We start from the raw sequence: 26,480 nt of genomic DNA, 5'->3' as shown, positions 1-26,480 counted from the left end.
ACGGTCGGTGCAGTCTTTTCTGTTTGGAGCCAGGACCTTCCAAATAAGGAGTGCGAGATGTTGCTTTTCACGCTCTGGAAACACGTCCCGCTACTTCAGACCAAAGCTGACACTTCACACTTGGGCTACTTTAGCTAAACAGGGCAAGTAATGAAGTAACATTAAACTTACTGAAATATTGCATGACAGCATCCTTGTTAGTGTAACTCCTGAACCACAGACTACATGTCTGGAGAAAAAATGTTCTATAAACAGAAAAATTCTATAAACAGAAGCTCAGAAAAGTCAGCATGAGTCCAGGAGCAGCGGAGAGCAGCAGACGAGCCAACTGTCAATCAACGCCCACACGGCAGACATCAAAGCTACAATAAATTTTATTAACGGAGAAATAATTTCCAAAGTGACCATCAGCATATTTATTAGAGGGACCAAATGCAGCAATTCAGACCATAATGACTTGCTGAAAAAGAAAATTGATTTAATATTGGTAGAGAGAAGTTGACACTTTTTAAACAGGAGTCTATTGGCGCCAGGGATTTGACGGTGGCATTGCACTGTAATGTACTTCCACATTGGCTTCAGCTTCAGACTGACATAACAAAACAGAAACAAGCTGTTATTCCATAATATCTGATGATGTAATGACTCAACATTGTGTTTCACAGACAAAACCCAAACTATGTAGACATATCTCAGACCAAAATCAAAATAAACCTGTGCTACGCTCAAGTGGTGCATTAGCTCGTCCACAACCGCACTTTACTTTGTGCTGCAGTACAACATACAATATGTACCTACCGTTAATGAAATGGCAGACTTGAGCCACTTTATTCCTGATTGTGATCCTGTGAGTAAGAACACAGTGAGAGGTCATGAGTTGGAAAGAGCTCTCACCTGCTAGCTAAGGTGTCCTGCTTTAATGGATGATATGGATGATAGGTCAGTCTGGAAAAAGGTTATTATCTGTCTGTCATTCAGTCCATTTCCTGTGTTTTTAATCTTAGAAGTTCAGGATAAATCCTAAAAAGGATGTTTCAATGTCTGCCCAGTATTTATCTCTAATGGAAGGGAGAGGTTTTCTGTGTTTATTAATTTCTTTGTTTGTTTGTTTGTATGTTTGTATCTCAAAAAAACATTAAGAGATTTCACTGGAAGAGGGTGTGATAAGTTGGATAGATTGTAAAGCCCTCTGAGACAAACTTGTGTTTCTTATTACAAATAAACTTTGCCAAATTTGGTGGAGATTTGGGTTCAATCCAAGGAACAAGTGATTTACTTTTGTGTGCAGAGAATAATCTACGCAAGGAAGGACTTTTTTTGAATATATTTTGTGTTTTCCCATGAAATGCTGCACCCATGTGAATGAAAAACAAAATCTGGCACATGTGTTTCATGTTTCAAAGTGTAAGTTATAATGCAGCTTAAAAAAATGTAAATTATTTGTCATTGTTATTTGTCTGAGAGGTTTCTAGGTCGTGTGTGGTCTGTCTTCACATAGTCTGCTATTAGTTCCAGTCCATCTGTCTGAAATGTTTGTGTGTGTGTTCTTGTGTTGGTGTAGCCTAATGCTTGAGGTCACTGAGTACAAAAAGTTCTTCCTGATACATTGTCAGTATCATTGTACAGAAAAACAACAACAAAAATGTGTTGTGTGAGGTTTATTATAACCTCACAGATGTTTTCTTTGCATCGTATATTTTCTGATAAATTATCCTTGCATGTGTGCTTATATACTTCAGTTTTTGTGAGGACTAATTTTAGTTTTGTGAGGATATTGTTGGGAATTTTGTCCAGTCCACACTTAATATAACAATAATAAACTTTATTTCTATAGCACCTTTCATACAGGAAATGCAGCTCCAAGTGCTTCACAATAAATAAATTACTTGCACCAAGTGCATCCATGAAAATAGACATAAAATTAACATAAAAACATATAATACATAAAGTCAAGTAAAATACAACATTTTAAAAGAAGCAGCAGTGAAGAAGTGCGAAGCAGAGTGCAAAAAAAGAATTTCCAGCTGTATCAGGAAAGTCGTAGTTAGTTAAAGGCAAAAGTGAAGAGATAAGTTTTTAGCTTTCTTTTAAAAAGATTCAGTGAGCTGGCTTCCCTTATATCTATCGATGGTGTGTTTCATAGCTTTGGGGCGTAATTGACAAAGGCTGTATTCCCAATTTTCTTTCAGCTGTTGCTGGGAACCTCCAATAAACCAGCAGCAGATGATCGCAGTGCTCTTGAGAGCAAATAGTTAACAAGGGAGTTAACGATGTAGCTAGCCCATTAAGGGCTTTGTATCTAAGGAGGAATTCTAAATGTTACAGGAAGCCAGTGCAGATTAGCTAAAACTGGACTAATGTGCTCTTTCCTCTTGGTTTTGGTTAAAAGCCGAGCTGCAGTATTGAATGAACTGAAGTCTCTCAGTGTTTTTTCTTTTTTTTTTGGAGACCAGTAAAAAGTACATAACAGTAATCAAGTTGGCTTGAGATAAAGGCGTGAATAGGTTTTTCAGCATATTTTTGATTTATGAATGGTTGCACATGTTTCTAAGGTGGAAAAATGATGTTTCGTCACCTTGTTAATGTGGGACCTGAAGCTTAGATCTGAATCTAAGATAATGCCAACTCGTAACCTCAGATTTAATCCAGAGAGTTAATTTCCCCAGATTATTAAACAGCATTTCTCCTTTTAATTAGGGGCCGACCAATATGATTTCAGTTTTAACCTTGTTTAACTTTAAGAAATTATTGCTCACCCATTTATTTATTGCCAGACAACAGGTAGTAATGGAGTTTATAGCTGCAGTATCATTTAGTTCAGCAGAGATGTACAGTTGTGTGTCATCAGCATAACTATAGAAATATACATTGTGCTCTCTGATGATGTTACCAAGTGGCAGCATGTATAGTGAGAATAAGAATGGACCAAGACAGCTCCTTTGTGGAACCCCAAAGCAGTTGTCATGTCCTCAGACACATGATCTCCAAGACTGACGTAAAACTTTCTCCCTTTGACATAAGATTTGATCCATTTCAACACACAGTCAGAAAGATCAATCCACTTTTCCAGACAATTGATTAGGATATCATGGTCAATTATATGAAATGCTCTGCCTAGGTCTAAGAGGATAAGAACTGAGACCTTATTTCCATCAGAGTTGAGTCTGAGGTTGCTGATTATTTTAGTAAGAGCAGTTTCAGTGCTGTGGTTCTAAAACCTGACTGAAATTCCTCCAGGATATTGTTTTCTTTAAGAAAGTAGTTCATTTGCACTGAAACTATCTTTTCAAGTATCTTACTAATGAAAGGAAGGTTGGATATCGGCCTATAGCAGGTCAGTAGGGTTTCTTTCTTTAGTTTGTTTAACAGCTCTTGAAGGCATCTGGGAAGATGCCTGTTCTCTAACCTTTAGGTCACCACTGACTTGGTTTTAGTGCTACAATTAAGAGTTATTTTCATAATTGATTTATCTGTTGATTGTCAGTTTACAGACTGTAAAGGCTGCAACCAGAGAATCGATTGAGATGAGTGTTTGATGATAACCATAATTGTTGCCAAGTAATTCTCTGTCAATCAACTAATTAATTAATTATCTAATCGTTTCAGGTCTACTTTGTTTTAGGAGTGTGGTTTGAATTAGGAGGCTAGTTGTGTTGGTTTGGGTTAGGGTCCTCAGAATTTTGGAAGTACAAATGTATGTGTGTGTGTGTGTGTGTGTGTGTGTGTAACCCAGCGGGCACAAACCTTACTGGTCAGTTACAGCTGCACTCTAACAGCCTGGCATCATGCCATCCGTTCCCAGTGGTAAATCCATTAGTCCAAGTTGCATTTGTGTTAAAGCCCACACAACATATCCAGAGTGTTTCCTGTGTTGATGTGTATTCCCAGATAGCAAAATTGCTGTGGCCCAGATCCACCAACACCGGACACTTTCGGCACTTTCATCCAGCTCGCATACCATGTGGAATGATGGCATTTGGGCGCTCCTGTTTCCTAGATCTTGGCCTCAAGCAAGATGTATGTCAACCAAGAACAAACCAGATAAACCAGAACTGGCCCATATCCAGGATACACATACCCTGAGAGCATCGCATCTTTACAAAAAAAGGCCCACATTTAATTTGGGATATTTGGACCATATTTGCTATTTTACACGGGGCCATTTCAGCCTCACATCCATTTTGTCCGGACCAGAAGCAGGCCAGCAGTGCCGCATCATTGCCTGAAGTGGCCCACTTCCGTATGCTATCTGGGTTAGCACATATGGAGCCAGCTGAAAGATCGACTGTCTGAGTGTGTGTTTGTGAGTGTGTGTGTATTTTGTCTTTATAAAGTGAATATGCCGGAGCAATCTTCATGCCAAACACACATTAACTAAACTGTTAAACATTTATCCCCATTGGTTTTATTACTCTTAAACGTTCATTTTTAGATTCTAATTATTGTGTACCTAAATTGTAGTTTTTTAGTCTTCCTACTATTGTCGAGATGATGGCGACCAAACATCACCTCAACAAGATTTTATATTTCCCCAGATCTACATTATGAGCAGGACTGGCTGGTAATAAGACCAGGACATCAGCGTGTACTTGAACTAAACAGATTACAACAGAGCATATCATCCAATAGAATCTATTTTGCTATGTTATTCAATCCTGAGTTACTGTAAATAAATAACACTGTTGTAAATCTCTACTGTACCGAAGCTGCCTCCATCTATTCTACCTGCATCTCTTCCCTAAAGTAATTACATGTCACCGAGGCTTAAATTCAGTTCTTCTGTCTGTTCCATGTAGTCGCAGCAGCAGCAGTTGGATAAAAATGTGCCGTTGTCTGAAAGAAAGTTGAGGAGCTTTATAGTTGTAATTCACTGCAATAAAGAAGATGCTGGTCTGACCTCGTTACAGGTTACTGGCTGTTATTCACTTGTCTGCAGCATTTTGGCTCCAAACAGACTAAAGAGTCATTTTCAACTTGTTTTTTGTGTCTAAGTATTTACATTTTCAACAAAAGGAGAAATGATTTGTGTTTTCACAGGTACAAATATGTAATAATTTATTGAAACAACAAGTCTTGACAAGCATGTCATGACCTGGGATGAATAGAGCATCATTATTTTACAGTAGTGAGGAATGAGATGGGTAATTAGAGCAGAACTTCAATAGAAACGTGTAATAAGAAAGTGGAATGTGGCTATTAAATATACTGTAATATGTAACCTGTTGGTAGTTGGTAGTTTTGTCCTAATACAAGTACAAAATGTTTTTTGAAAGCCACAAGTTCTGCAGCTTCTAAGAAATAATTCAGTAATAATGCCCCCACCAGTTCATTACAGTCTTTTAGTGGTGAAAGTCTTACATGGATGTTTAAATTAAGGCTATTCCGGTAACTATTGTTTTTTATTTTCATTTCATGCCATCAGTCACTGTGTAAGAGTTGGTGGAAGGTTGGTGTCACTTATTTCAAAAAGAAGAGATCACATTTTGTGTTGAAATGTTACACAAATGTGTTCGAAAATGTTCTGAAAAAAGAAAAGAGAACAGTGTCAAAACAAACAAAACAGAGAAATTAAATGTTGTTTTGTTTCTTTGTCTTTGCGCGTTCATGTATGTGCAGCTGGGTTTTCATGCTAAGGGCAGAAATGACCTGTTGCCCCATAGTTGTGATATTTTGATTACACGCAAATTTATTTAAGAATATTCAGCATGTAAGCACAGCACTGAATGTTTTAGACCTCTATTATTTTAGTTTATGTTGTGCTTTGGTTGTTCATATTACCAAACAAAATTGCAGTTTATCAAATTACCATAAGGTAATTGCCACACAGCAAACTCAACTGGGCAGAATGCACACTAATCTGTTTATTTGATCTTGTATAGTTTGTGCTTTCCTTTGTGGAAATATACATCCCACTTATGCATTTAAATATTTGTATTGTAAGTGTGTATATACTGTACAATAAGCATATGTATACACTTAGATTGTTTGCACTCTTATGATTCATATGCTTTCACTGTTGAGACGAGAATACCTCAGCATAGTATTCTCTGAAGAAAGCAGAAATCATAAGTGTAAAGAGTAGTGAAATGTATGCTGCAACTTTATTAAGGGAAGGTATATAGCAACACACTTAAAAAGTATTTAAGAGTAATGTCATGTGACAAAATAAAATGCAACACATATTACCTAAATAAGATATTGTTTAACAAATATAAGGCAAAAAGTATTTTTGCAAAAAGTTTACAGACAGTATATTTACACCACCCTGATGGTTTCACAGGAAGACTTACTTAGACCTTACTTCTTTGTTCTGGAGCTCAGTATATTACCTTCAGGAGGCCGCTGTGAACTGCTGATGTAAACTGTATCTACTGCACACGGGAGCCTAGTTTTGAAGATTGGCCCCACCTTCACTGGAAACCTTTGGCTGAACCTCAGGAGACCTGAACCAGCTCTATACCACACAGTTTAACAAACACAGACGAGCCCTCCACCCCCGCAATGCTGCAGTCAGTCAGTCTGGAGATGTCTGGTGGTCCTGATGCGTCTCTCTGTCTTTCTTTGTTATCTGTGCTCATTATTTTCTCTCTCGTTAGTTATCTTGAGCCTCCTCTCTTGTTTTCCTTTTGCTTTCCCACTGTGATTTTTCTGTTTATGTGTTTGTGTCTGTCTTCTTTCTGTCGTTCACTTTCATCTCATTATTTCTTTATTTTTATGCCATGTTCTCGTTCTATTCACATCTTACCTCTCAGGGCCTTGTAAGTGCACAGACAAATCTGTCCTAACCTGGTTGGATCATTCTCTAAGTGTGAGAAGCCTGAAAAAAAAGAAGGCTGGTGTAAGAGGCGGGTTATATTAGAAAAGAAGTGGTTTGTACAATTAAATGTGTTAACTGGTGTGTAGAATGGCTACTCTCGAAATCGGAGTGAAAAGCTGGCTGTCATAGAGAATGGGGAGATGCAATATCATTTAAATACGGGGATAATGGTGCATAGTCACGCCTGAAAGGCTTTCAAAGTGTTTCACTTAGTTGTTCACATGAAAAGTGACAGAAATAGTTGTGTAAAGAATGAATAAAGAAAGCTATGGAGAGAGGTTCAAACCCTGCCCCCTTTATTACCTCCATTAATCGCTAATCGCTCCAATACGTGGGTGTGTTACAGAAACTGTCAGACACAGCCAGCCCAATTCTAATGAGAAGTTTCAGCGGAGGGAGTTTCCAAAACTATTCAACCATCCGACAAGCAGCTCTGATGGAGTATACTGACAGCTTAATCCCACAGCAAACAGGCTGCTGCATTTTGTTCATTTCGTATTTTGGGTTTTACAATCACCTAAAACTTAGACTCCTTCCAGGACAAACTCTGGAATAAGAGGAACTCTGGTGGTATATCCTAACATGTTAACATACATTAGCATTGTAGCGTGGACTACAATATTAGCTTGGAAGTATGTTAGCTTGCCAACCAACATAGCTATATGAGGCTACTACTGTCATTCCACCTGACTCTTATAATCGACTGTTGGAATCACTGATCAGCTCTCTTCAACAATCAAACAATGACATTTTTTTGTGCAGAAGCTCAGTCAGGACCTCAGGAACAGAGCCAGGTTGTGCCACAATTTTTACATAGCGGCCACAGTCAAATTTGTAAGTCATGTGATGCAATAAAACCAAGAATTTTTTTTTTTTCCCTCCTAGCTATACACTCCCTGAAGAGCACCATCAGTAAACAGACCAAGTTGGAAACTAGCCAGTGACATATTTGAACATCTAGCTGCTAAAGAGCCAGATATATTTCTCAGCAGTCAGGGGAGACCAAACCAGAGCTAGAAGAAGGATTTTGGACTTACATTCATCAGGTGACTCCAATGTTAATTTTTGTCTGCTGGAAATGTTTGTTAAGAATCAACATCCGTTTTATTAAGTGATAACATGTTAATATTTATAGCTTGTTGCGCTGCATTTTGGCGGACGAAATGTCGATTAATTAAGGTTAAAGTCCAGGTTAAAAAGCATATTTGTCAGACAATTTGTGTTCAGGCAGTCAGACGGCTCAGAATTGGCCTCTAATGCTTGTGACACATAAAGGATTCTGTCAGACTAATAAACTTCACTTTCTCTACACCCTTTCATTTAAATTGGTGAAATTTCCATTTTTTAAACAAAAAACAAAGCCGGAGAGCCTCCAGACCAATCAACAGGTAAAGCAAATTGGGCTGAATGCACTCCCAGATGGGAACGAAGCATCAACGCAGGGAGAAGCCGCCATGACTCCAGTCAGGCTCTTCTCCAAAACAGAGACAGCTTGTGGCTGAAATTTAAATATTTTATGAGATTCAGTCTGCAGCAGGAATGTACTGTCAGCTGCTTCCTGAATGGCTACAGGGTGACCCAGACATAGAGTAAACAGACTTTAACTCCATTAGGACCAACAGTTATTTTACTCCATAGTTACACATAACCATTGAAACTTTCTTATATTATCAATGGCTGTGGTTGCATTCATATACATGAACCAGGCTATTGAAAGTAGCCATATTCATGGTGCTTAACATATAATGTTCCATCTGTTGTCTGAAGCTTTGAGCTTTGCACTTGTTGTTATTATTCATAATATAGATAATTGTGAGATTTAATTCATTCTGCTGTTGGATTTGTATTGAGGCGTGTCATCATTAAATATCCACATGATAAACCAGTTCTGACAGCTGCCCATATGGCTGAAGCATCATGGGTTTAGTTATTCAGGGAGTAAATCTGCAGGGCACGGACCCTCTCGGCCTCTTCCTGACCTCTCCGTCAGGCTGACCTTCACTGTCTGCCTCCCGCCTGCATGGCAATTAAAATTACATTCACTCAACAGCCAAGCCTTATACAATCACTGGTGGATTATATACAGATGAAATGATGTATGAATAAAAATATAGTTTTTTAATAATATCAGGTTGTGAGCAGGAATGTTCTGTCATGGTGTGTTATTCTCTCTTACATGCCATTGAGGATTGTCTCAGTTTTAGAAACGTGTTTGACATTAAGGATTAAAATACAAAATGCTAAAAAAAAAAGATTTTACTTGACAAATAATGCTGCAGGTTCAGGTTGGAGAGTTAAAACATTCTGACATGGCTTTCTTAGTAGAAATTGACAACCAATAGTGCATGAAACATCAGGTCTTACTGTAAAACTCTACGACACTGTAAAACACAAGGTGACATTTACATTTAACATGTTACAGCAATTGCATCCAATTGGTTAGTGAAGTGTAGCAGTAAATAAAATGTATGATAGATTTATCTCCAGCTGCTGATCAGCTCAAGTTTAACCAATATCAACAAAAATCTGTTGTAATTTCAGAAAAAAACTACTGTTAACATAATTACATTTTTTAAAATCAGTTTTATGTCACAATTTGCCATAAATATGAATTTTCATCAAAGGATTTATGTCTATTTATCTAAAAAAATTGGCAAACTAATTTGCAGTTTATCATCTGTCTAATCCAAGATTATCATCCGGTGCCGGGTCACCTAGCAGCGGGCTTCAGATGTCAACGAAAATTGTCTCATTTGCATAATTCTGGTTCAGTTTGATATGCGAATGTTAATGTATTCTAGTCCAAATGGGGCTCAACCTTTGAATGCATGAATTGTTTTGTATATGCTATTAAAAATTTAAATGATTATCATATGAATATTATGATTATATTAATGTCTTAATTGTGATCTTATGTCTTATGCAGGGACTCTCTGCATTTATGGTCACATGAATGTCAGCGCTGCAGGCCAGATGCCGGTGATGGAGGAGCTTGTCAGTGAGAGGTGAGCAGAGCATTAATCAACTTTTAATAATCATTTGTATTTGTTGTTGAACACTTCCTGACTATGTTCAAACTCCTGGATACACAAAACATCAAAACTCATCAAAACATTGTAGATATTAACTCATATGACGTTAGTTTTTCTGTTGTATTTAGAAAACGGTTATACAGTATAATGACACTCTATATGGACCTCAACTTCACACAGTTGGACATGTGAAGTTTAATCTATAGAGGTCTATAGATTTACAGGTCAGGTGTAACACAAAATCCAGGAAAAAGTAGTTGGTCATTGTGCTAAATTCTGCCAGAAAAGTGCAAAAAGAAAGTAGCAGACATGGCTGCTGTACTGTGTTATAAACCAGTCTCAAAGATCTGCAGATCAAAAAATAAATTGACAGCCTTGGTTCATTCTTCAAGGGTTTTCTCATCTCCTGAGTTTTGATTCAGAGGAGGAATTTTGTGATTTCTGCAGCACTGCTCGCTGCTTCTATAATCTGTCTAGCCCTCAGGCTTGTTGGTTTGATTAAAAAAAGGGATCATGCTGAGACTATTGGGTGGTCTTTTTGCTGCTTTGTGATGTAAAGAGTCATTTTATAGCTTCCTCTGCTTGGTTTACATCCTTTTTTCCCTGGAGGTTAAGAGACAGAGTTGAGAGATATGAATTGTTCTTAAATTATCACTGTGAAGGTGCAGTTGAACCATTTTACTACTCTGACTTCTTGTTTTAACTCACAGACTCTCAGCCTGATAAGAAAGGACGAATATAGCTAAAATGAGGAGAGACATACAGTAAGCAGAATCACAGAGCATCAAGAACAGAACAGAAAAGGTTAAACTGACAGATTTAACACAAAATGTTAACAGACTGCACATGTTAAACTGGCTGCAACAACCTCAGTTTGAAAGTTACTGTGCTTGTTTTAGAACCAATCACGTCAGACAGCAGCGGTTCACAAGATGATGCAAACTGACGCACTTTTATGTCAATGCACTGTAAGAAAGAACTTGTCAAATCTAAGAGCTGTCAAATCTAAAGGGAGCTGTCAGGACACCAAGAAAGTTTAATATCAAAATGAACAAGGTTTAGCTCACCCATAGCTACCCATGAAATTGGCGACTATGTTCATAAAGATAGAATGATGATGAAAATTGTCATATTTGTGGACATTATGCTCTTCCTCATGCCTGTTAAGGGCTAGTTTAAGGTCAAAAAGGTTGTTATTTATTGTTTATTTGGATCCCCATTAGTTGTTACCTTGGCAGCAACTAACCTACTCTCTCTAAAGTAACTGACCCATCATTCCTATCACTTATGTTTGGTTTTAAATTATTTTGTGTCTCTTCAAACATCTTGTATTGATTTGGAATCGGATGTTCATCACACATTCAGTATCATCAATTAATCCTTCAATCAGTCCTCAATAACTTTGCACTATATTGTGCATACATAAAAGTCTTTCAGAAATATGTGGACCTTTGGGTTTTTAACCACACTTCTTATTCTTCTGACTCCTTATTTCTTCTTATTTTCAATAAAATGGAACAATAATGGAAAACTTGACTTAACGTAGTATTAACCCCCCAAAAAAGTACCTCCAGAAAACAAGAGGCCTGATGGGAAATTCATATCCAAAATAACGTTAAGACAATCATGTCAGTTTTGTATTATGTATGTGATTTAAAACTATGCATTTTGCTTAATGAATACATGAAGAATAGACACTTGTTGCACACCAAAAACCATATCTCTGGATCATTTAAAACAAGAAGTTTTGTGCATGCTTCAACCAGCTTGCTTGTCAATATGAGTACCATCATATCAATACAATAGAAATACACATGTTTATATTGTGGGCAAGAGTAGCACCCCTTTAATTGTTGGTCTGCAATCATATAGAAACTTAAAGTTTAGATCAACATCAAAATATAATAACTTGTTGGCCATCTGTCCACCAAATGTAATCAAAAAATACAAAAAGAGCAATGTTTTTTTTTTTATTTTTATATTTAAATATGTTCATGACAACTAAAATAGGTAAAATCATGTTGTCAGAGGAAGGTGGGGAGAGGTGTAGGTTTGGGTAAGGATCAGAATTAGTTAATAAAAGTAGATAACTAAGGTCTTTTCAAATATAGCAGGTGTAAATAAGTAATGGTGGGGTCCTACATGTCCTAGTTTCATGCTGTAATGTTATGAATGGGCTCCACCTCTGGTTGATGGCTGTAGCCTTCAGCAGCCTTGACAGAAGTGATTTATGACGCAGCCTCACAGCGGCCCACGCAGTGCCCTATATACATACATACATACATACACCCATCCTGATGTCACATATGTTAAGCAGTGTGGTCACATATGTGTTTCTGTGTTGTTTGTTTGACACAGATCAAGATGAGGTGGTACATAAATGACACAGATTCATATATTAATACATCAGTCTGTGAGGACAACTGAGACACTAAAGATTATGTTAAGTCAAATTGAAAAGTGTGAACACTTTGAGGAGCATGCATGCCAGCTCTGACAGCTCTATCTTTTTAGTGTGAGGAGAAAGGCTGAACCTGGAGCAGGAAATCTGTGCAAGCAACAATATATCTGAGTGCAAGCATAGAGGTTTAAAGTAGAGCCAATCTAAGTGCAAGCAGGAGCTATTTGAATATGAGGGCAGGGTTTTGAGGGAAATAATTACAAAATCTGAACATGAAATCATGCTTTCAAATTGAAAGCTCTTGAATAAAGATAGGAAAAAAAAAATCAATAGTAAAAATCTATATTTGTCATATCACACGTTTTGCATTGCATGTAAAGGCAGTGTGGCATCTCATTACTGTCTTATCTTTCATTCACCATGTATAACATATGCAAAATATATGCTAATGTTGCCCTTCTGGCAATAGATTAATTTTTAACATCGGTTCGTTTGCCAAATGTGATCCATTTTACATGCACTTTCCTGCATGAGATTCAGAATTTTATATGAGCTACAATAGCATTACTCTTATCTGTAGAGATAATTTAGGAATGTTTCCTGGTAGCTTAGCGAGACCTTTGGATCCTACAGTTGTCATGCTCTGTGTTTGCAGGCAGCTTGAGTCATAGCCCTATAATTATATTTTTCTTCTTACAGAATCATAAGTTATATGTAACTGTATATACACGCTCTGTTTCAAATCGCATCTTCCTGCATAGATTCTTTTAAAATGAAATGTTAAGTACATTCACTTCGGTAATGTAGATTAAACACACGTGAATGTTAATTTGTTTGAAACGTATCGTTATGATTGTCAAAAAGGACAAAATAGTCAATGTGAAAGTGTACTCGTTGAGTTGAATGAAGGGGGAAACAAAACAAACAAAAAACAACAAAAGAACTGATTAGACATGACAGAGAGGAAAAAAGTGCAGCCCAGCATATATTAAAGTACAATCAAGGAAACTAGGGCTGCAATTAACGATAACTTTCAGTATCTATTCATCTTTCAATTCTTTTTTCGATTAATCATTGCATCTATAAAACCTCAGAGGATAGTAAAATACGTGCTTCACAATTCCTAGAGCCCAAGGTGATGTCATAAAATGTCCTGTTTTATTCGACTTACAGACCAAAACCCAAAGATATTCATTTTAATATAATGTAAAACATTTGAGAACCTGACAAAAATGAATTTGCAGCAGCAGATTAATTTTCCACCAGTTGATGTATCGATTTATTGACCACTCATTACAGACAGGAAAGAAATATCCATTTCCCTAGTGGAATACAGTGAAGTACAATCAGAGAATTATTCACTATGCTCTTCAGCATACATGACTACAAAATTACACAATTACACAAGTGCTTGACTATTGTAGTTTTTGATAAAAATTCAAAAAGTTAACCATGAAAACCTTTTATATAAGCAAGTTATGCTGGTTCAAAGTTGCAGCCCTCCATTACAGAGTATCTACAGCGTAAATTGCCTTTCAGCAAACAACTTTGATTTTATCCAACATGACTCCCAATGCAGCTCTACTACAGCCTCTGAAAGGTTTTGATTGGTGAAGGCTGTTTAGCAACACTTCCTGTTAGCTTGTCAATGAGGAGAGATGTTATACTTTTCATTTCACACAGATTTTATGTAATAATGTTGCATAAGTATGTACAGATGGTTTGGAGGCATGTCCTCTATGAGCTTATTTATCAGAATCACAACTATTTCTCACCTTTTACTGACAAGTACATTACATCACATGTGCACTAGAATATTTAATATGGATGCTTCTTTTCAATCCATCCAAGTATGTGAACATAGGTATTAAGTAGTATTATTATTAAGTGCAATTATGTTCAGTATTAAGTTTATCTCACAATGCAGGGTTGAGATTTGAAAGAGTTTTTGAGAGTTTGGAGCAAAAAAAATTGAAGTTGCTTTTAGTTTCTTATTCAGATATAGCAATTAAAAGAATCTCACTGTACTAATTGCTCGTTTTGCTTCATTGGAGAATTGTGCGGCCATCTTTGTAAATGGTGTGTTGTTTAAATCCCACTGGGCTTCATAAGTGTGTGGGTGACAGCAATTTGGTTAACTCGGCTCCTGAGAAAATATTCAACTCTTCTGTTAACTAGCAAAAAATGAATTCATGTCAAAACATTTTATGAATTGTAAGTCTCCATATTCAGGTTTTGTCATTAGTGGTCAAAGCATTTAATGCTTGTATTGCTTCAACCACTCCTAATGGTCAAAAAAAATGCATTTAACCTATAAGAGACATTGCTTATAATAGCAAGTATCAGCTCAATCACCCTTGACCCTGAAACTCTACCAAGTAACACTGTGATAAAGAAAATGTCCCTATAAATATCAGTGACTGTCACACTACAGCTATCTTCAACTAACACCTAATATATCGCATATCAAACTCATCCTGCAATGTAATAGCTCATGTCAGGGATTTTCATGCAACCATGGAGCGCATTCCTCCCAGACATGTTCGAGCCATAAGTCGATACACTGCAGTCAGTCAGACTCAGAGCGATCTGATAGCAGCGAGTTTCTCTTTTCCTCTCCAAGAATCAGTTTTCCCTCGTTCTTTCTCAGCTTTCTCTCGCTCTGCTGTTTACCTTCCTTCCTTCCTCACCACCTCAGGTGTCCTGTTACAGATCCTGTTTTCTGGATGATTGCTTTCAACAGGAAAGTTCAGTCTCAGACAGCACGTAAGCAAACAGAAAGATGGAAAAAAAGCATTGCACCTCCGCCCGCTTGTGTTGTTACAGTACATTTGTCAGTTGTTTGTTCATTTGTTCCTCTATTTGCTCAGTTCATGCAGTTGTTTATTCAGTTTGGTATCTACATGTATAATTCATTCAGGAATGAGGCAGGAGATGGATATTCTGTGTAAACTATGCCTTGTAGGTTGATAATGATGCAAACAGTAACTAGTGGCAGAAATTCATCTGTAGTTTAATAAAATTCTCAGTTAATCAGTTTTTTTTTTCTTCTTTACTCCTGCATGAGATAAGAGGGGTTTTTATTTGGAGGGAAAAACACATTTTGCATCCAGCTTCTTAAAGTTAGCCAGGTGCCATACAGATATACAATGACAAACAAAACAACAATGTGAAAAAATTTGACCACTTTTCATAATTTACACTAGGAATTTTTGTCCTTAAGATTTAAATGGATAAATTATAAATAATCCTTCTTTCAAGAATTAACTTTTACACTTAGATACAAATTTAATGAAAAATTCTATTACAAAACATCAAAACACAAAAATATTTTATCGATCCAGGACGTGACAGTATAATATCATATCTGCATATAACAACAATAGAGTCATATTTTAAAGAAAAAAAAAGTTACATATATGACTAATGCATAAGATAACTAATGCTTGTTGTAAGTATATATAAAGTATTTAAATTTACCTGAAATCAACAAAAGTAGGAGGAAATATAAGGTCACAAGCTGCTGATTAACTGAGGGGGAAACAAACTATAACATTCACTCTAATGTAGAAACACAGAATGATTTTTGAAGATAATTTATAAAGATATTTATATTTATATATATTTCCATAACCTTAACCGTGTTTGCCATGCGCAGAAAGCAAGAATTTTTACAGTATTATTCACTTATTTTTGTAATTTGCAGAATTGTCCAATATCTATACATTCTTTTGAATTAAAGTATGAATTTAGGGTGTTGCAGGGTTTACCCTCTGTAACCCTGACTCCTTTTAGTCATTCATCATCCATCACCTCAACCCACCTGTGGATAATTTCACTGCAGCGGTGGCAGCAGCTCACAACACAACTGACTCTATTCTTACTTTTTTTCTATCCCTCCATTCAAGCCCCACTTATGCCATTTGGTTGCTGCTGGAGTGCAGACTTGGCAGGCAACACACGGCACATCATCTTTTTTCTTTCACAGACTGAATAATTCATTCAGCAACTGCTTATTTAATCTCAATAAGAAATCCTCCATTCATACAAAAAAGCATTTGCTGATGCATGAAGCTGAGCATGCACACACACAAACTGTGGCACTGAAAAAAAACAAAAAACAACAACAACACAGGATGCCTAGGCTTCCGTTCAACTCTCTCATCATATCTGTGAATCGAAGCGTGCTAACGACGCCGTCAAAATCTCCAGCGATGAATCCGACGTCTGTCAAGCATCTGAGTCTCTTATCCTCGCAGATGGTGAGGAGTCAGCAGGAGGTGGTGTGTGTGTTTGTGTTAGGGGAGTTTTGAGTGCTCCATTATACAGTGTTTCCAACCCGGTTCCAGTAATGCCTGACAAGGTGATTTATCCCACCTGTCACTAATAGCACTTGTGCCGGCTCAGCCTCCAGCACCTCCTTCTTTCCTTTAATTATCCTTTTCTTGATCCTTTCCTTTTCAGAAAATGACACACAACCTCCTATCCTCCATCAGCCTGCTTTCCCCTCTAAAAAGAATTCACCACAGGTGTACCTACCACTGAGGACAAGGTCATGTCCACTGTATCTTTTATCTGGATATTTGAGGGATTTAATGACCTGAGTTTTTTTTTGAAGGCTAATACAAGGGACAGCTTAGTTTTCTCATTTGAATAACTGAGGTTATATATTTTTTTACACTATTTAAGAGAACTCGCACACTGCTGCATTTACATTATTAAATTACACAGATTACAGTTGACTGAATAAAGAAATAACATCCAACATGTGGGTGTTTTTCTTGGTTCTAGACAACATTTTTTGCAGCTGCTGGTCTCGGTTTTATGACCTCAGTGTCTCTAAAATCCTGGCTATGGCCCTGACCTGCCTTTTAGAAGTGTGTGTTTGCTCACACATATAGCTGGTGCAACTTTTTGTTGCTTGAATGCTGCAATTTAATATCACCCACTGGAAGAAATCCTTGGCCAGCTTTCAAAATTGAAGATTCAAGAGACTTTATTGCCATTTGCACAGGCACAGAGTACATGCACATTGGAATTCTTGTGTGGTTCACTTAGTCAAGTTAATAAAAAAAGAAAGGAATTTACAATAAATTAAATTTAGATGAAATAAAAAAAGAGTAGCAAGGTCTGTGAGATATAACATTATTTATAGCAGTTATTTACAGCACTCCAACAACTGTTTACAGAGCTTCTACTGTAGATTAGCTACTTTCCTAAAATGTCACACCAGCTTTAGAGCAAAAGTTTGAGCCTAAGTCATGCTGTTTGAGCACTGAAATGAGGGGGGGGGGGGGGGGGGGAGAAAGACTGCTGGGAAGAGGAAGGGGAAAATGTGTCGTTGCCAGCTTCTCCATTGAAACAAATATGTCATATTTCAAGTTGAAGTGCAGAACAATTAGCTAATTTGTGCAGACAAGTGGCTCTGAGCTAACGTCTGCCCAGAGTTTTCACACAGAGTTGCTCTCTTTGATACACACATGCTAAGAACTGTTGCAAGAGAGCGAGAAAGAAAGTTTATGATCTTATTGACACACACACACACAAACACATACAAACCAAAGCTAATATATCTTTTTTTGATACACTTAGAAACACAATCACATTACGGTAAATCTCTGCAAACATTCAAAATCCTGCAGTCATGCACTTTGGCACTATTCTCCCCTCACACATACACAAACATACACCCGTGCAGCTGCAGTTGGAAATGTATTTTAATGCAGCCCAGAATAAAATTGGCATTGTATGTTTCTGCAAATCACAGATATGTTGAATCTCTACATTTCAGTACATTTAATACGTATCATATCAACATTTCTACGGTATGCATCATAAAGTGACGTAGTTCAGGTGACATTTATATGAGCTCACTTCCATGTTAGGAGGAGGCAGGTTGGTTGGTCGGCTAGAAAGTTAGTTGCACGACACAAAGTTGCAAAAGCGTCAAAGCAGCAGAGACGACTGTTTGAGACCACTGCTCGCTTCCTGTTTCAACTGAAAAAAAACAAGTATTTTTAGCAAGATGTTGGGACATTTGCAACTGTTTTTCTGGCGACAAAACCGGGTATTTTAACCCAAACCATGATCTTCTCCTAACCCTAACCAAGTGCTTTTTGTGCCTAAACCTAACCAGACCTTAACCACAGCGTTGTCACATCATAAAACATAATTATTCAACTGATAACGACCATTTAATGCAACATTAAATGACACGTGATAAGCTCTAAATGCAATCAACATTGAGTTTCAATGTATCCGTGGTTTGCAGAAACGTTCAGTGCCAATGTTTTATTCTGGCAATTGGGTTGTTTAATGATGTGGAGGAAGACGAGGAAACAAGACTGTTTGCTTTTGGTTTCTGTGTTGTGGTTTTAGTCATCACTGTCTCAACGCTACTGATTAAAGCTGCAGCAGATGCTTCAATGTGAGGAAGGGATTAGACCAGGAGAGGGAAACAGGACAGCGAATTTACAGCTGCAGGATACATGCAGGGTATGCAAAACTAAATATGTAAAGGAATATCCTCCACATATTTGGTAAAAATCTTCTGCAGCATCAGAAGGAGCCTTAAAAATGATCCTTTAAAGATGCCACATGAATGTGTTGTAATGTTACTGTTAGGTAATTGTGGTGAATATTATCTCACTATTTTCTCACATTTTACTGACTAAAAATAATCTACATATTAATCGAGAATGAAAACAATAGTTTGTTGCAGCCCTGATTGATGTTATGCATAAAAAAGCTGAAAATGACATTTTCATCTACTTAATACTCCGTCTTCCGTATGATTTATCAGGAAGCTGGAGCGCAGTCTGTTCAGGAACAAGCTGAGCTGCAGCCCTCCTCCTCTTTAGTGCATTAAAGCGATCCGGCAGATTTACCTCCAAATCAGACCTCAATTTAAAATGACTTGCACTCTTCCTGCAGTGGTTTATTTAAAGAAATCTGACATTTCTCTGAGCATATAGACGCTGTATTTTTGGACATAATTTAGCATTTACTGTTCGTCGAAATCACTCCATATTTGCTCAAATCTAATCTAAAACAGACATTCCTTTTTAGTCTTTATTTCATCAAATGGAGATTGCAACAGAACATCCATGTTTAAATGGGTAATTAAATCCTCAATGTTTTCCCTTAATTTGGAAAAAAAGACATCTTTTTAACTTTCTTTTTAACCCGATCCAAACATGTGTTCAGTGACTCCTCATGTATTAAAAGTAGTCTTCAGCATCTTTTCACTGACGTTTCACTCAATGTTTTTGAACATAAACGTCCTAAAATAAATAGGTGATGTATGTGTTGTTACTGAATGACTTAGAAGGTGAGGTATCGTAGCACCTGACATCATCTACGCTGAAGTGTTTTAGTGTTGATCGTGCAGATGTGTTTGCATCACTTTTGATCTTCCACGGAGATAAGAGGATGAGCGCGCTGAAGAGAGAAGTTTCCCTCCTGATGTTTATCAGACAGACACGACAGATGTGTTCAGTCTACCTGTGAAAACTTAAATCTTCTCTAACTGCATGCAGATTAATAAGAAAGATGTGAAAATCCTTAAGGGCAGATGTGCTGACTGTTAATGTGCTTTTTGGCAAAGATAAGGATGCGGCATTTTTAGCAGCACAGAGACATTTCGTTGGAATTTGGTTGATTTATCAGTCACTTCTTGACATTTTCCTGCAGCGGTATCCTCAAGCCAAACCCTTCTATAGTTACTGTACTGTAGTGTTTCCTCCAGACATCCCATTCAGAAAAAGGACACCTGCTCTTTTCTTTCATGAACTGTGATGAAACTGTAGACGGGCGCCATAGAGAGTAGTTTATTTAAAACCACGTCCTCTCTGATTACATAATAGTGCTGACTGTATCTTTTACCCAACCACTGCTCATCCTCCACTGTAGACCGCAAACAGTGTTTCCTTCTAGCATCTCCTTACAGAATCATAAACCCTCAAAAAGTAAATGTATCTCTCATATATTTTACATCTGGATAAGAGCATAACTAAAGTCCTACGCTTCTGCTTGTGTGTTGAAGCTGTGCCTTCAATCCAGCTTTTTATCATTTATATTACATTGTTCTGATACATTCAGAAACAGAATCACATTATGGTGAATATATGCAAACACTCACAAAATCCTTTGTCCACACACTCAGTCATGCACTGTGGCAATATTCCCTCCTCACACATACGCAAACATACGGACAACAGCCGTGCAGTTGCAGTCGGAAGTGTATTTTAATGATGTGGAGGAAAACAAGGAAACAACACTGTTTGCTTTTGGTTTCTGTGTTGCGGTCGTAGTCATCACTGTCTCCACGCTGCTGATTAAAGCTGCAGCAGATGCTTCGCTGTGAGGAAGGGATTAAACCAAGAGAGGGAAAAGGGACAGTGAATTCACAGCTGCAGGATACATGCAGGGTATGCAAAGTTAAATATGTAAAAGAATATCCTCCACATATTTGGTAAAAAAAAATCTTCCTCTGCGGCATCAAATGGAGCCTTAAAAATGATCCTTTAAAGATGCCACATGAAGAGTTTGAAGCACTAAAAGTGATGAAAGTTTCAGAATTTGAGAGGTGGGTAAACAACATTTACCTATGTTTAGTCTCCACTACAGCCCTGTGTATAACTGTAAAAATTAAAAAAAAGAGAACTACAGGAGATTTACAGAGAAAATTAAAAAACAGGAGCACGGCTGGAGGGGGGTAAAAATACAGGAGAAACCCAGGAAAAACATTAGAGTTGACAGATCTGGGAAAGACAAGCCAGACTATCCAGAATCTTTCTACCTGCCACCTCCTGGCATCATCCTGGCATTTCAGCATCGCTTTGCTGCTTCACAACTGACCACATGTGTGAGTACCATACAGTCCAACCCTCTCCTCTGCACTCTGGGGGTTGGGAATGTGATGATGAGACAGCGCATTGTGCCCAATATTTCATAAATCGCAGATGTAATTGGTTAAGATTTGAGCTGGCTTATGTCTTTTAGAGTTGAAAAGTGCTTATGGAATAGTTATGGCTTATTACAAGCACAAGTGACGCTGCTGGCCTGCATGTTTATGATCAAGTGGATCCATAATTAACGTTTGATATTAAGTGAAATTAAAGGTGTGTGAGGATCATTACACAATCTGGCTTCCATTCACCACCTCGCCATCTGCGTCGCCAGTTTCCCGTCTCCAAAATACCGTACAGGTGCGCACATTCTCCCGTCAAGTTTGTTTTCAACTTTTTTGTGGGAAGTGACGTACGTATCTCTAAAGCCTCATTTTGTGTGTATTTAATGGTTATTAATGAGATTCCGGATCAAGATGCAGGTGGCTTCTGGGTTATTTTTGTGCCTTTTTGAAGTGACGCACATATAACCAGATCCTGTCTGTGGATAGTAGGAGTATGTCTAATTCTTTAAAGCTGGAAAAGACAAGATATAATGTTGTGGAGCTTCCTGCATCTTCTATAGGTGACTGTTCTGTCGTTTAAGAAGTTGCCTAATCATGCCTGGTTAATGTGCATGGTCATACATGGTCATTTGCTTATTCAGAGACACTTTCTTGTTGAATCTGCTCTGATCTGTCCTCTCCATCACCAACTTGTTTGTAAAGAGAAACGAGGATAGAAAAACTATAACAGACAGCATCAACAACAGTTTCACACTCTGTCAGCTCATTTTACTGTTGAGTGTGTATTTTTTTCTTCTTCCTGTTAATAAATGGCCAAATGTTGGGTCCATGACATCATGCTCCGATAATTTCCAGCATCTCTGATAGAACTTGGTAGCAGAAAATGCTAAAACATTATATACAGGGTTTTTTTAACTAATTAAGGAGCTCCTGTTTAGAGCTGCTAATTAGCACCAACAGCAACACCAACAGTTGCACCCAAAAAATCCTAATGCAGGGGAAGTTATTTGTATTTATTTTTATTTGTCAGGGACAGTACACATTTCATCAGCAGTCCCTTTAGAAATGTTTAAAAGAGATCAAGAGTCTGTGAGAACCAAAAAATACCAAAAGTTGTGGTTCTGTTAGTTCTTTGCTTATTCTTTGATCAGATATTTCCTTATTTAAATCATATTTTTTGATGGTTTCAGACTATATTTTATCTAAGTAAAGTTTTTGTATGGCCACTCTGTGTTAAGACAAATTTAACACTGATGAATTTGAGAAGATATTGAGAAGTTGTATCATATCCCTGTAAGTACTGTAAGGCAAAGAAAAAAGTCACAATACTGTGACTACATGAGAGAATGGACCACAATGCGAGCAGATAAAAGACATGATTAAGATCAAACTTTTATTTTTTCTCTAATGGAAACCAAACCCCCAGATCTCAACTCTTCTTTGACAAAAGGCATTATGGGCTATAAGAAATCACTAAATGATATGTCTGCTGGTATTTTATGTCTTTATAATAGTATCGCCTTTGTGAAGCACCTTGTGTTGCTTTCTGTATGAAATGTGCTCTATCAATAAATTTGACTTGACCGATGGTATATATAACAGTCATGTTGTCCTTCTCGCATATAAATGTTTGCTTTTTATTTTATGTAGTCCCTTGGCAGTAATTTGGCGTGACACTACAGCTGAATTCACTCTTTAAAACGAGTCTATCAAATTTAATCACACATTTTCTTCCTCTTTCTCACACACACACACACACACACTCCCACGAGATAGCGTCTCCTGTCCAGGTGTGCGAAGTGAAACCATGTGGGCTAACATTTGAACAGCTGCATGAATTTCTATTGTCAGCTCACTGCAGTTACTTTAGTGGCTGCCATTTACCAAGAAAAACAAGTAACCAAGCAACAGAGAAGACACTCACATCTAATCAACTGCAGAGAGAGAAACAGAGTGCAATATTTATGTGCCACAAATGCCTTTATAAGTCAAGAAGAAGAAAGCAGAATAGTGTAACTAAAGTTGACTGCTGGCAACGATATGCGTTTTAGCTTTACAGTTCCTGGCTACGGGACTGGGACTGGGAAGCTATGCTGTGAGACAAAGACTATCACAGCTCAGATCCACACAAGTATAACACTGTTATACAAACCCGTGAGGTGTGTGTGTGCTTGTATATGCCACTCATTCATTCAGAAGCTGTGGATCTTTGCAGGTGTCCAGCTGTTTACATAACCTGCAGGAGAAGTTTCAGGCAACATAATTAAAATGATGGTGTGATTATTTGTCAGTAGAAGCGTGTGTGTGTGTGTGTGTGAACTTGGATTTTGGTGTAAACAAGTGTGTGTGTGTGTGTGTGTGTGTGTGTATGTGTGAATGTTAATTTATCCTATTAACAGAGTAAATTTCAAAGACAGCAGGGAAGAAGAGGCAGCTTGTTTGAATCACGCAGAAACAAAGTCATTGTTTGGATTGAATTAACTTCAAATCAGAATTCTAATTAAAGATGGAGTGATGAGGAGGAAAAGCCCGTATCTACAACAACTTGAGGCTGAAGCCAACGCGGAAATACCTTAAAGTGGAGCCGCTGGATGCTCCGACTGGCTCCCATTCAAAAAACATCAACTTCTCTCTAGAAATACTAAGTCGATCATGTTTTCAACTAGTAATTATGGTCACATTGTTTAAATTCAGGCCCTCTAGTAAGTGTGCTGGTGCATTTTGGAAATTATTGCTCCGTTAATAAGATTTGAAGACTTATAGTAGCTTTGATGTCGGCCGTGTGGGCGTTGATTGACGGCTGCTGCTCTTCCCGGCTCCAGGACTCACACTGAGTTGGACAACTGTCGCGATATTTCACCAAATTTAATGTAACTTGACTATGATACTTGCCCTGTTTGCACAATTTAGCTAAAGTAGCTATCGTTCGGTCCGAGGAAGCGGGGCGTGTTTCCAGAGTTTGAAAGGCAACACCGTACATTCCTCATTAGGAAGGTCCTGGCTGAAAACAGAAAAAATGGCGCCGACCGTAAGCAGCAAAGCTGGACTTCAAAACGGCTCCAATGCAAACCAATGAGTGACATCCAGTGGTGGAAGAAGTACTCAGATCTTTACAAGTACCAATACAGCAATGTAAAAATACTCCATTACATGTAAAAGTCCTGCATGAAAAATCCTACAAAAGTAAAAGTACATAAGTATTAACAGCAAAATGTAGTTAAAGTATTAAAGAACTCATTTCATGATTTTAAAAGGTGTAAACAATACCACAAAGACTTAGATGTGTTGATATTTAAGGACATAGTTAACAAACCTTCAGTACATCTGGTCATAAAATGCAATCCAATAAAACAGCATCACAAATGATGGCCTCAAAATGACAACAGAATTAAATAAACACCTGTCTGATGCAGATTTGACAAAGATGGTTGATTATAATCTCAGCAAAGATGGATGTGTTTCATTCCGCTGTGCAGATTTGGCTTTTATTGAATCCACCTCCTGCAGTTTCTCTGTCGGAGGAATGAGAAGTTCACACTTTGTCTTTGTGGCTGAGCAGCAGGGATGTGTGGTCTCTGCAGGTGGTCTAGCGGCTTACGCTGATTACTGTGGCAAAGTTCAGCTGCTGCACGCTGCGAGTAGATGTGTCACATCTCTCAAGCGTCCTGTGCATCTTCCCAAAATTAACTTATTCCCCACAGAAAATTTCACAAGTTGTATGTGTTAGCCTTCTTCACTATACTGTGCTCAATAATTTCATGTTATACTTATATTTTTAACTCAGCATGTTCACGATAGGGAAAAAGTGATACTATCAGTCTATACAAGTGTTTTTGTAGGAAAGTTCTTTAAAGCAATACTTCACCAAGTACTAATGTTTTGAGTACTCAGCTCTGATAAGTTTGTAGCTTTCTCTTTTGTCAGTGACAACATACAGTCAGCTCGGACTTACAACAGTCACTGTGATTCCAACTGAAAAAGGAAAATAAATTCAAAATGTTCATGGGACATTTCAAACCAGTCCTGCAGCGTCACTGTACCCATCTGCATGCTCTCAGTATGTTGTAACCGCTCATATTTTTTTGTCAAATTTTGACTAATAGGTTAATGGAACTGGCATTGACACAAACACAATATTTCTACTGTTTATCTCGTGATTGACATGATGAAAAATAAACAAGTGGCCACAGTGATAACTTCCCAGAGTAAAATTGTAGTATTATAAACAGTGTTCTGGCATCTGATAAGCCTTTAAACTTATAATATTTTACTCCGGCTGGACTTCTTGGATTGTATTTCTGTTCCTGCAGCAACATGCCTGCACCAACGCAGCCCCTTGCTCTGTTTTATCGCAGGGCTGAGCCTGCGAATGCTCATTACACGCTAGAAAGCAAAAGATAAACCCGGAAAGATAAAAATCGGAAACAAAACTTTGTTACTTTGAAATTCTTACCAAAAAAATATGATGTTTGGACTGAGAATGGTAACAGAGGAAGTGAAACGATAACTGTTGTTTACTACAGAACTACATTATCAGACTTGATTCAACTCTCTTACCATTCAAAACTGTACTTTTAGCTGAATGCTACCTTTAGCATGATGTAGTGTTAACATGCTGGCATGTTTACATGTTAACTTTTAGTGTTTTATCTTGTTAGTGTTTTGCAAAATTTTGAGACTTTTGTTTCCTTTCCATTTCCATCCATCTAAAGTTTAATTTCATGTAGCAGAAGTTTGGGATAGTGCACCCAATTTCTTGTAAATAACCGTCCACTTCCTTAAAATGACTTCCCATGTATCCTTTGATCTTTAAAACAAATTCTTACAGTCGCTGTATAGTCTCTGCAAGAACAAAATTGATGATCAAGTTGCTCTACAAGGTTCTGAGGACATTAACGTTAAGCAATTTGGGATGAAAGCCTCGAGAGCAGCAATATGGAGAAAAGGACATTTTCACATTAGTTTGACCCTGACTCTTCTTACCTAAAATGAGGTTTGAAGGTCTGTCTGAGCTCAGCAAATGTAACGACACAGAGTGATGGATTAATGTTGGTCAGTCATACCAAGGTGAGATTTGAACAAACTCTGCAAACGCCTCCTCTTCTCTCCATCGTCTCTCTGTTTGTTCATATGTGCTTTTTTTTGGCTAGCTGACACTTTCACTCGCATTGTGGCCGTCTGTCTGTTTTTTTTCTGGTTTCTTTCTCTTTACTTTCTGTCTGCTCGTCTTTCCATTTCTGTCTCTCCTTCCCTTATTAACCTTCTCACTGTCTCTGCCTCTCTGACACACACACTTACTTTTCTGAGCTCAGCGAA

General features: G+C 37.7%; 1 protein-coding gene across 3 annotated transcripts in view; it reads left to right on the top strand.

Annotated features, from left to right (window-relative positions):
• htr4 (5-hydroxytryptamine receptor 4) overlaps window positions 1–26,480 on the top strand; it is a 187,131-nt gene that overhangs the window by 43,384 nt on the left and 117,267 nt on the right. For all 3 annotated transcript variants that reach the window (XM_067600022.1, XM_067600019.1, XM_067600021.1), the window contains exon 2: window positions 9,744–9,822. In XM_067600022.1, coding sequence (XP_067456123.1) covers window positions 9,767–9,822 — 56 coding nt within the window. In that variant the 5' untranslated portion in view covers window positions 9,744–9,766. The remainder of the gene's footprint in view (window positions 1–9,743; window positions 9,823–26,480) is intronic.

Source organism: Thunnus thynnus, chromosome 9 (assembly GCF_963924715.1).
Source record: "Thunnus thynnus chromosome 9, fThuThy2.1, whole genome shotgun sequence".
In the NCBI taxonomy this organism is placed as follows: Eukaryota; Metazoa; Chordata; class Actinopteri; order Scombriformes; family Scombridae; genus Thunnus; species Thunnus thynnus.
This window is presented reverse-complemented; position numbering and strand designations above follow the sequence as displayed.